The 12,522-nt window shown below is 41.1% G+C and overlaps 1 protein-coding gene across 1 annotated transcript; it reads left to right on the forward strand.

Moving 5' to 3' along the window:
• Positions 1-4,915: 4,915 nt before the first annotated feature.
• LOC134624195 (large ribosomal subunit protein uL29-like) lies at positions 4,916-5,267 on the forward strand. Its single transcript, XM_063469182.1, has one exon. It carries the CDS (start codon positions 4,938-4,940, stop codon positions 5,265-5,267), a length of 330 nt encoding a protein of 109 aa, XP_063325252.1. The 5' UTR covers positions 4,916-4,937.
• Positions 5,268-12,522: the final 7,255 nt, after the last annotated feature.

Below are 12,522 nucleotides of genomic sequence, written 5' to 3' on the forward strand. Positions count from 1 at the left end.
AAATGCAATATCACTATTAATAAATGCGTCAATGCAAATGCTTTTTATATGATTATGATGCAATAGCAATAACAAAATAATAAAAATGGAATTAATAAAATGAAATAATAAAAATGGCAGAAAAATAACACCTCAATTCCTCACAGCGGCTTTCTCCAGAGCCCATTGTAATTTTGGAGAAACTCACTTGCAACGGTTTTCTCGACGTGTCGTATAACGCTTTTAATTCCCGTCGTGCAGATCTGCTTAAAGAAAAGAAATTCACAAACAGAAATCAGTGCACTTGTTCAAAAACAAAAATAAAATGAAAAACAAAAATAAAAACAAAAGTAAATAAAAATACAGAAGCCCGGTCCTAGGACTTGTCCCAGAATATTCTTTTTTCTAATAGGTGAAAACACACCAAATCTAAGAGTTGGTGCCATGGTAAAACCTTCCCCATACATTAGAAACAAAACAAAACAAAAACAAAAAAAAATCTGCTAGTTTTATTCATTTAAACTCTGGATTCTGGTATCATTCAATCATATTCCCCAAAATAATACTAATTCAGTCGTCTATGTATCACTTCTCAACCCACTCAATAAACCAGACAGGATGATGGTAACAGTATTGCCTACTTAAAATTGTGTTTGATCCTAATGAGCTTCCTTGCGTGTGTGTGTGTTAGTTGGGTTAAGACATTTACCATTTCTCTGTGTCCATTTATGTACCTTCCCCCTTTTTTCTGAAACAAAACTGCGTTCACTCCAAATTTTGTTTCAGAAACATCTAAATGAAAATCTCTGTCATAGTCAGGCACAGCTAAACCCCAAATACTTGCAGGTTACCATCGGCAACCACGCTGTGTGTTATTAACCCCTTCTACAAATACCCTCTTTGGATCTGTAACACTTTATGTATGATTTTGTATTCTCTGTAGTGCATATCATGTGCATGTGTGGTGTTGTCTTTCATTTTCTCTAACAGTACTCTTGCATACCTCAGTGCTTGTCTTCCTCCCCCTTTTGTGGTGGTCTGGACACTTTGTCAATCCTCCACTTCAAGGCAGTCGTTTGTCTCCCCAGATTCCTTAACCCAATTTGATTCCCCACACTAAAACAGCATTCATCTGTCCTCACCTGCTCCTTTCTCCTCTCCCACTTTGCCGTCCAATGGCAGTCAGTTCTCTTCAGCTTTGTCCCGTGTTTGCTCCCACTGTCTCTTTCATTGCCATCTTGCTCCAAACATGGCAAGTGTCAAACTCCAACAATCTTCTCAAAAGTCCTTCACACACAGTGAAGTTGCAGCTTGCTGGAAACGCATCTCCATTCATCCAATCAAGATGATGGATCTTCTCTTTCTGATGCCGTTTGCCCATAGTGCTGCTGGACCTCTCTGCTCAGGACTCTAGTATTGTCTCTTGGACTGCTGTCCACTGTTGATGTTCATGCTTGTGCTTCTGGTAGTGCACTCTGTGTCTTCAGGGAGAGATTAGCTTCCTTGGAGCTTGGTTGTTCAGGATGAGGACAGGAAGCTGCAAAACAATTCAGCCAAAAATTCTGGCTGGGTGTTTCTATTTTTTGTTTCTAATGATCTTAACCTATAATTGTCTTCCGACTGCTGCCGTGGAGAATTGATCCAGGTCCGTTCCCCACCTGTAATCGACAGACTGAGAGACTTTCATTATTCACTGTGACTGCATATGTTTCCATCACTCCTAAAGCAACACATCTCCGCTTATTTTGTTTTGAACTCCACTGACTTTAAACCCCGAAAATGAAATTTTTATTTGTTCTTAACCGCAAAAAATCTTCTTGATGTTGTTGTTAATTATTTTCATCCACCACACTCCAAATTATGTTTTCTTTTGTGTCCAGTAGGGGAAGAAGGTGACCTGTAGTGTCACTGCTTTCGCCAGTTGGAGACAATTTCCCACTCACACTTCCACACTTTTTATTTTCTTTGTTATCATTATTTTCTTTCTCTCTTTTTTTTTGTTTTTACACCCACACATTAACCTGTAAACTCACTCCTCCAAGCTCATTTTTCTTTCACCCCAACAGCTCTCATACAGTCAGCAAACAAATTCTCCATTCATCCTTGAGTACTTGGTCACCTTTAAATGTCACTATTAATTTTATCAATTTATTCATCATTACCTTAACACTAATCCACTGTTTAGTTTTCTTTATTTATTTTAGTTCACTTTCTCCTATTTAATCACTTTGATTTCTTAACTATTATTATGTCACAGAAAATCAACTAATCTACTTTTTCTCCCTCTTTTGTCATCAAGGAATTCACACACACTCACAGGCTGGTCACTCACCCCCACCTTTCTTTCTCTCTCACACACACACACACACATTTTACTCCTCCTTTGTTCCACCTGTGAACCCGCCCCTCGAGGCTGGCTCACACACACCTCATGCTTCTCGCAGTCCCATTCAAACTTTCTGCGAGACACTTCCTCTGCTGATTCAGGACTACGCCCTGATCAGCACGGAGAGTGGGTGCCGTCCGCTCTTATACACCTCAAGTTAACTAGGACAGTTAGGCTCACGATCTTCAGATCGCGCCACATTTGCCTCACGAATTATTCAAACTGCGCCACGGACTGGATACCGCAGTTTCTCTTCCCCATAAAAAATAAAACCAAATTAAACCCCCCAACTGACTTCACAGTTTGCAACAATTCGCGACACGGCCTCCTGCCGCGATTTCTGCACACCACAAACACACACTTTTAGACCCAAATTCTTTTTTGTTACTTTAATTGACTCCCGTACTTCAGACGAGACGCAGAACTGCGCTTTCACACACACTACACAGCCCTCCTTCTGCATCAGGCACTGGTTCAACTCAGCTCGGAATCTAACCGGCGAAAGCAACCGATCCTGGTTTTATGCATACTTCAGACTGTGACAGGGACCTCTCCCCGACTTAGTTATTTAAGGAGTCACCAATCCCCAGGTCACCACTGTTAGGGTCCAGAATATTGAGGAGGAATCCAAAAATAACCACTGATCCGGCCTGGTGCAATTAGACGGCATTTTAATGTACACATGTGTGAGTCCAACAGCCCAATCAGTGTTGAACTGCCTTACAATAGTCAGAACAAAGGCTTTATAGGGTTTCTGTTGTCAGGCAGATCCATACAGCATACGTCACTCCAAAACCACAAATGTTCTGTCAACCCTTGACACAGTCCAGAGAACATCGTCTTCGGCTCGGTGCTTCCTGTCACCATCCTCGGACGCTCGCCTCCGCTGTCGCTTATCTCTGGGACATCTGGTGTACTTCCTGGAACAGACTAACACGTACGCACCCCAACTTTGCAGTTATAGCAAAACATAATTAAACTCTTACCTATATAAATGCGTCTAACACTGTGTGTGTGTGTGTGTGTGCATGTATGTGTGGGTGTGTGTGTCAGCTTCTGCTGCCCTTTGTTTCACCTCTCAGCTCCCCAGCTAGACCTTGTAACCTTTCCACCAGACGGAAGGCCAGCACGTACACAACTGAAACTATGTGTATATGTCTGTACATGTGTGATCCTCACACTGCACTTTGATTGACCTCAGCTTAAGCAACCAGGCTAAGGCCATCCTATGTGTAATGATCTTAACTTCTATGTAAAATGTATAAAACAAATGTTCCAATCTAATACAACTACTTAAAGCTCAATCAAAGCTTAATCAGAGATATTAATGCATAATAAAACACCCTGCTCTTGGCTTACACTCAGACTCTGTTTTCAGTTTCACTTTTGCAAAGCCTGTAACTTCAAAAGCATGTAACTTCCTGTCCCTGCAGTCTACACAGAAACATTTAAGATTATAGGAGCATTGAAAAGCATTTAAAATTATAGATTCAACTCAACAATTTAAAGTGGTTCTTCTTGGACCTGTAATAAAACCTTAATTGGGTGCCAATATATTTGAACATCTGAATGCAATATCACTATTAATAATTAATGGAATGGTAATACTGATTATAAAAAATAGCAGCAGAAATAGCAGCATAATATTTTACTATTCCTGACACTCCCTCTCTCGACCTCTGGACCACCAGAGGTCGCCATACATTATGTTGGGTCACTCCTCGGCCCATTCAGCTGCTTCCCTGTCCACCCATGACGTCATGGACATTAGGGTCACTGTTCCCGCTCTGACCCTCTCTAGGCATAGCGAATCAGACAACCTCATGTCATCTAGGTGGTCTTAGTAATAAAATGCCCACTCCCACTTGAGAACACTTCATGCTTAAGTGGTCTCTGCTCCTCTTCTGGGTCCCTCTCTAGTGGAAATCTTCTCCTGTAAAGGAAACAAAAACACTTTCTCCCTACTACGGCTCCCCTACCTTATGTTCCTCAATTGTTCCCTTCATTCAAACCTGATTCAACCTAATACTGCTCCACACATGAACCTAATTACGTATTAGGTTTTTGACTTTTATTTCTATATATTATTCAACCTTACTCATCATTTTGTAAAACTCTTAAAGCGCTGCTTTCCCAGTTCTGCAGGTGCTTTCCAATTGCTCGCCTTATCTGATCATCAACATCCTGTGCACAGAACTGTCACTGCTGCACGCGCCTTCACTCTGACCTCAAATCACCTATCACAAGAAACTTATCATAAACACCTATTCTACTAAAGGATCAAAAGAAAAACAACCATTTTATTTCATTTTGCTGCTCTTAATGTAATGGTACATTCTAATTTATACTTCATCAGACTTAAGCAAAATATATAAGCTTATATAAGCTTTCCTGCCTTTGCTTCTGCTTTAAAGCAAAAAACCTTCGTCACTTCGACAAGCGTTTGTTATTCTGTAACTGCATTTTATCTAATAAGACTCATGTGGAGCTGCATGTGTTATCTCAATATTTTACATGTCACACAGTTTAGTTACATGCAAACTCCTATTCCGACGGAGCAGCGAAAAGGAACATGGCCAAAATCAAGGCAAGAGATCTGCGGGGCAAGAAGAAGGAGGAGCTGCTAAAGCAGCTCGACGACCTGAAAAATGAGTTGTCCCAGCTGCGAGTGGCCAAGGTTACTGGTGGAGCTGCTTCCAAACTCTCCAAGATCCGTGTTGTTCGCAAGTCCATCGCCAGAGTCCTGACTGTAATCAACCAGACACAGAAGGAGAACTTGAGGAAGTTCTACAAGGGCAAGAAGTACAAGCCCCTGGATCTGAGACCCAAGAAGACCAGAGCTCTGCGCCGCCGGCTCAACAAGCACGAAGAGAGCCTGCGCACCAAGAAACAGCAGAAATAGCAGCATAATATTTTACTATTCCTGACACTACCCTGGATCTCCTGCCCTCACAGGTCCTAGCCCCGCGTCCGAGACTAGGTGGGGTAACCAAACCCGTGACACACACGGCCCTCACCGGTGACGAGGCCTTTCAGCCCCGCTTTCTAACTAATAGTAACACACGTTTCCTGCTTTAACGCACGGAGGACGGATCACACACCGCCTCGGATGAAACACCGATTCTATTAATTACTAACTAAGACGGATCACACACCGTTTCTTTAACATACTGAGTGAATTTACACTGAGACACGCTGAACTTAGCGAACAGATAATTTAGGCTTTAAACAATATGCACGGTTCGAAAATAAACAGGTCGTGCTTACCTTTTAATCATGAGCTAGCTCTCTGTTCGCCTTGTTTCACGATCTCAGCTCTGCCAATTCATCCTCTCTGGGCCTCGAGCGAATCCCAGGGTTTCGGCACCAAAACTGTTGTGAAATCAGTTTTACCCCGGTTCTTTTTATTCGCCGAAGCATCCAGAAAACGGCACCGGAACTCAGTAGTCATTTTTACAAAAACTTTATTCATCTCTATTCATCTTCATTTAAGCATGCACTTCTAGAAGGGAAGACGAGGCCGGTGTCCCTCTGAAACAATCTTCACCCCTTTGTTAGTTCCAGCCAGCTTTATAGAAGCAGCCGCATCATAAATCCCCCACAGTGTGCTGGAAACTCTGTGTCTGTGTCTATGTACACGAGCACGTGAATGCCTACATGTGCGTGTTCCCGCGTGTCTATGTGAGTGCTCGTGAGTGACTGTGTGTGCATACCTGGTATATGCGTGCACGTGAGTGAGTGTGCATATAGGTGTGGGAGTATATCAGTTAAAACACTGTGAGTGTGTGTCTCTTCCTAGGGGCCATAAATACCATCTCCCCTCCAGACCACAGTTATCCAGTTACAAATCTACTTCTAAGCTCATGACACAATCAGGCCTTTATTACATTGAGGGCAGTGTCAGTGTCTCTACCATAATTCTACATTCTATCTTAACACATTTCTAAACTCTAAAGCAAACTAAACATTCCTACATGTCTAAACTCTAAAATAAGCTAAACATTTCTACAATACTCAGATCGCAATGAATTCACCACTCAGGTAGACTCCAGGTCTTTTGTGGTTCTATGTTTATGTGTTTCATTGTGTGTAAAAGTGCTATGGAAATAACAATTTATCTTATTTCTTAGGTGTTTTCAACCTCTGCTGCCACGCTGACGGCGTATGCGGCCAAACGGAAGAAGACAGTCTATATTCTTAGCAGCATGCACAGCATGGTTCAGACTGATAACACCACCAAAAGGAAGCCAAACACTGTCACCCTTTACAACACCACAAAGTGTGGCGTGGATGTGATGGACCAGATGGTGCGGGAGTACACGGTCCGCAGAGGAACACGGCGCTGGCCAGTTGCCGTGTTCTATAACATGATTGACATGGCAGCACTGAATGCACATGTGCTGTATCAAGCATGCACCGGGACGCAGGAAAGACGGGTGGACTTCCTGGTGGAGTTTGCAAGAGAGTTGGCTAACTCTCATATGGCTGGGAAGAAGGCAAGAAAAGAACAGTTGCTTCGGACACAACCCTCCACACCTAGCCCTGGAAAAAGAGCCACGTGTCAGGTCAAACACAAATGCAACAACAATCATGCCACTGTGCGATGTGTTCACTGCTACAGATACACATGTGGTAAATGCAGACTACAGATACCATGGCAGTGCCAGTTATTTGTAAATATGTGTACAAATGGTTGTTTTTTTGTTTTGTTTTTTTTGTACTGTTTTATCAATAAATCTCAGCAACAAAGGAAATACACCCATGTGTGTTGATTTCTCCCTAAGGCAAACTGAAACACAAGTTTCCTTGTGGCTCAGGAAACTAACCACTCCAAGTGGTTCAGCATGGCCCCACCTTATTTACATAACAAAAGCAGCTGTTCACAGGTGATTAAGGATATTAGCTAAAAGCCTACCAGCCATTTGGCTCGACGGCGGGTTTTAAAGGTAGAAAAGTCAAATGGCTGCTCTCTGGGACTTCTAGTGTTAACAGTTTGAGCGTAGTTACAGTCAACAGTGAATATAAATGCTAAAACTGAATATATTGGATAGTGTTCCCCCCCTCCACCATTAACAAATGGTTCAGCCCATAGCAGGATGGCTTTTTTCTTGTTTTCAGTAGCAAGCGATGCTTATGATTGTGCCAGAGCACATTTTGAACAACACCATGGGAATTTCGGATTTTACACAGGTGGTTGGATGTTACACTCTGGAAATGGAAGGAAGGTGAGTGTTATTAACTCTCTGTGGTCCACGGAGGGTCCAAATCACATGACTGATGTAAGCTGACATAGCAACAAGCTGCAGCCACGCTGAGTCTCTGTTTCAGCCCACAATGAAAGTTCAGACTTCAAAGTTTTGAAATTGTATTTACAGGCCAGTAAATCCAGAGTTATGATCATATATATAAGCCACGCTTTTTTCTAAATACTGTCGTCACGTTTGTGTGTGTGTGTGTGTGTGTGTGTGTGTGTGTGTGTGTGTGTGTGTGTGTGTGTGTGTGTTTTAAGCGTTTTCTAAGTACAGCGCGAAAACAGTAAAGAAAGGGAAAAAGCCACCTCTTTCCTATCGGTGGAAAAATGCACCATGTCGACCAATTAAAAAAAAAAAGTCAACATGTGGGATTTGGTTCTTTAGGAAGAGGGGAGAGTTTGGGAGTGACGGTAACGGCAGCAAGACAGAGCGAGTGAGTGAGAGAGAAAGAGAGAGAGTTTAGATGTGGGAGATTTGTGACGTTTAGTGTGGAGTGTATACTTAATGTGTTGTGCTGTCTTGTGTAGTTGTTCTGTTGTGTAGTCGTTTTGTTTTGTGTGTCAGTGAGGGCACTAATGAATGTCACAAAGGCACATTGCAGTGTAAACACTGTCACTAAGTAGAAAACCAGCAGAGTGATACACCTCCTGCTGTCAGGCCTGCAGGTTTATCCCTGTGCTGTTCTCCTCTGTCTTTTGGTGGACCAACAATGGTTTTACTGGCACACATAATTGTGGGGCATCTCATTGTGACACCTGATTGTTCTCTCATTTTAGTTTTAGTAATATTTTTAAATGGTTGTACAGAATGGAAAAAAAAACAGCAGTTGTATTGGCTGCATTTTTAGATAAATAGTTGTATATGTTTACAAAATGTACATTTTATATTTGCATTTCAAGTTATAAAAATTTACTCAACATGTCTGTGGTTCTTTTTTTAAAGTAAAAAAATACTACTAGGATTTTAAGTTCTTTCTGTGATTTCAGATCAGTGATACTAATGCAGTATGTCAGTGAAGAAAACAACTAAATTCAGTTGAGCTGAAAAGAATGATACCAAACAAGGCAAGAGGAAAAAAATAAAATGAAACAGTTTGAGGGTGAAATACAAACGTAAACTCAAAAGGAGTCAAAAATGGCCGGTTGTATTTCAGACCTCAGTGGGTTCATCCAACAAATCATGAAAAATTAGGTTTAAATTTTTGTTCATGACAGTGCAGATTTCTGACATTTTGTGTAATTTAAGCTGTAACAACGTGATTGTTTTCTAAGAAGAAACAGTGTGAAACTTAAGTTAGACTTGTGTTCGTAAATGAACTGCCCCATGTTGTGTAGCTTTCTGGATTTTATACCTGGGCTACATACTTATTTATTATACAGGCTATACAGTACCTAGAATCAAAACTCACATGTTTTATGTAACTAAAGTGTGTAATTATGTGGGCTACAGACAATAATTAAGTTATAGACTATATTTATGTGGAAAACGTGTAAACTTACTGCATTTGAATCATTTTAACTAAATGTAACCACCTGCATACGTATTTGAAAAAAAGGCTTCGATTTTGCCACCCCATTTGATTTCTTTGCCACCCTCATGCCACCCTAAGAAAATTTCTCTAGATCCGCCCCTGATCTGCGAAGTAACGAGACAGTTAGTTGTGTGTTTCTTGGTTGCCCTTTCAAGACAAATATTTACAATACATTTTATACGCACAAAACGAGGAAGCATCATCCACACACACTTAAAGATTTTAAAGGCAGTGTAGTTACACGTGTGGACCCAGTTCAAGTGATAGAGTCCTCTGATAACGTAAGGGCTAGCTGTTCTGTAGATGTATCCTATGGTGAATTTGAAAGTGAGTCAGTGACAGAATGTGATAATAGTGCTGTTGAAAATCAGCCAGAACTAATTGAACGGAAATTAGCAGTAATATTGTTGAAATTGGAACACATATTTCATGTTCCAGCAAAAGGATTAGATGAGTTCTTAGAGGAGTTAGTTTTTCTGTTGAGTTCAGCTAGTGTACCTCTGACAAAGCGTACAATTACAGAAATTTTCAAAAGCCATAACCTCCATATTAGTCAGGCTGTTATTGAAGAGCTTGGAAATTCTGTATGTTTCTAACCCTGTGGCTAAAATATTGGGAAAGTGTGGCCCTCTTGCCACTCCTTATAAAAGAAAACTATACTACATACAAAATTTTAGGGTTGTAGAGCCTGTTGAGTATTTTTTATCGATAGACCAAAGGAAGTCATTTCAGTACATCCCTTTATTACAGTTATTGCAGGTAATATTGAGTCACAATAAATTGCTGGATAGAGTGATTGAAGAACAAATAGCTCAAGAAAATAGAGAGAATCTGAATTGTGATCAGAGGGTTTACAGATCTTTTCGAGATGGTGAGCATTATGAAAGAAATAGCTTTCTAGATATTGAGAAGTTGAGAATTTCTATTAACCTTTATATTGATGATTTTGAGGTTTGTAATCCTCTTGGGACTGTTGGGATTTAGAGATTCTTTTATTGCTGCCATATAATCTGCCTTATGATAAATGTATTAATAACATGTTTTAGAGTATTATTTTAACAGTAATATTGTTTACAGGGTTCATATTGCATTGAAAATGTTTGTCATCACATTCATTCTATTCACAGGTTTAGTTCATTTTATACACATTGCATATCTGTGCTTGTTTAGAGTTGATGTTCCATCCAAGAGGGTTTTAAGCTTCACTGGTGAGAGTGTCCAGGTGATACATGTTGAGGGAAGATGAGAACATAAAAGGTTAATTGCATGCATGCTTACAATACACATAAATCTAGGGACAGGTCTGAGCGAAGGCCCAAGTGTCTTCTGCTCCTTCTTGAGACTTGCTGCAATTAGTCTACTTAGAGATTAATGACGAGTGTCCATTATTAGCTCTTAGAGACCCTGCAGCTTGAAGTTGGTTACCTTAAAAGGCAAGTGTCTTTGACCTTATGGTAACTGGCTGCCCTTTTAGCGACCTGGTAACAGATGACCGGAGGAGATAACCAGCCCTCAGATACTCTGAAGGCTTAAGACTATGATTGTGCATGGAAGGTGTTATCAAAAAGAGAAGTTATATATCTGTTTATAGTTATTAGAGATGTACAAGATGTACCCTTGTCTGTAAACAATGACTGGACATAATGTATTTTTGACCTGTATTGACGTGTATGTGGGGGTGTGATCCTCTATGCTATAAAACCAGAACTCAGTGTATTTTTGTCAGAGCAAAACAGGCCATATGCTGATGATTGTTCTCCGTTGTCAATAAACTCATCGTTTGATTGCACTTTTCTGGTGCCTCCGTCGTTTGTTGTCTGGTCTGCAGTTGATCGATCTCGCTTCATTTTGGTGGAGGATGCGGGCAATCTGAAGACCAGTAGAAAGAGGTACAGGTGTTTGTTGTCGAGGCGGAGGTCGAGGCCAGATCAGGTGATCGAACGGCAGACGTCACGGTGATGGCTTGACTATTGGGCCCACATATAAAAAGGTAAGGCACAAACCTCTGAAACTGAAATTGTGCTGTATTGGATTATAATTCTAAAACAGGTAGTCAAGTGGTCATCCGTTGATCTCTGTTTTGAGTTTTGTTTGAAACGAAAAACTTTGTTGCAACGAAAGTGAAACTTAAGAGTAGTGTTGTGTTCACGGTCGCTCGGAAAAAGCAGTACTGAGCTAAAAGTAATTTGAGACGTTGTGTTAAGAAAATAGAGAGAAGAGAGATTGAGCTGTGATTGAGGAATAAAGAGATTATAAGTGTCTAAAAGTCACGGAGCCGAAGGACTCCACCCCCGGGAAAGACGTTTCCTGGGTATTAAACTAGGGGAGGGGCCCCGCTGAGATTTTGTGGCCTCAGATATAGCCCTGGTGATCGCAGAGGATCATTGTTAGGGAGACACTTAATTGTGAGAAAAAGAGTAAAATACCGGACGGAAGGGTCCGAGGAGTTGTGATAAAAGAGAAACTTAAGCCAGCCGTAAGCTTGAGGTTTTGCAGCAAACAGAGCCGAGCAGTGAAACTGAAACTAAATTTCTGAGTTGTTGAGTACTGTGAGTTATGAGAGACGATTAAAAGTATTACCTGTGCATTTGTGGACCACCGTGGGCCGAGAAAAGCTGTGTTTTTGTTGATATATCTGGAGAATTTGCAGACCTGTTGACGTCTCTTAAAGACGAGCAGTGGTCTGTATATCCGGGTTGTGGGGACTCACCCATACAGCTGGAAACCGTGACGTAAGAAACTGTCTGAAATGATTTAAGTGCCAGCCGGCTGCAGGCTGTGTGTGAGAGAGGCTGTAAAAGTCTCTTTTTACGTTCTTTTTTGCTGGGGAAAAGTGCGCAGTTAAAATTTGGGTGCGGTCACTTCCCCTTTTAATGTTAACAAAGAATAGACACATTGATTAAATGAGGGATAGACAAAAAGGCATGCTCATTGTGCCGTTGTTTCATTATAGGTGCTTGGAAATAGACAGTGAGAGGCCCACGGGGATCCCATTAAGGCTGCTGAAGCATTTTCCTGTTTTGTGAGCGTGCCTTTGGTGATTTTGAAATACAGTATCACTGGACAGGGTGATTCTAATATAAGAGTTATTTTAATCCAACCAGAAACAGAGTAAGAAATAAAGCTGTGAGCCTCCTGCTTAGTGGAGAGAATTTGCAGAATTTTTGAGTATCTCTTGTCAAAGAAAAGGGAAAAGAGATTCTGTGTACGGCAGACCGTGAAGTTTCTAGATTAGATCAGAGAGAACTAATGTGGCCGAAGGTTGGATCTGATATGAGGCGAACAGAGGACCGGTCTAAAAAGATTAAAAGGTACGCGCAAACCTGTTCAATAAGCAAATTTGTGCAAATTGGCTGAATTCTAAATTATCTGTT

The sequence above is a fragment of the Pelmatolapia mariae genome, linkage group LG3_W (assembly GCF_036321145.2).
Source record: "Pelmatolapia mariae isolate MD_Pm_ZW linkage group LG3_W, Pm_UMD_F_2, whole genome shotgun sequence".
Lineage (NCBI taxonomy): Eukaryota > Metazoa > Chordata > Actinopteri > Cichliformes > Cichlidae > Pelmatolapia > Pelmatolapia mariae.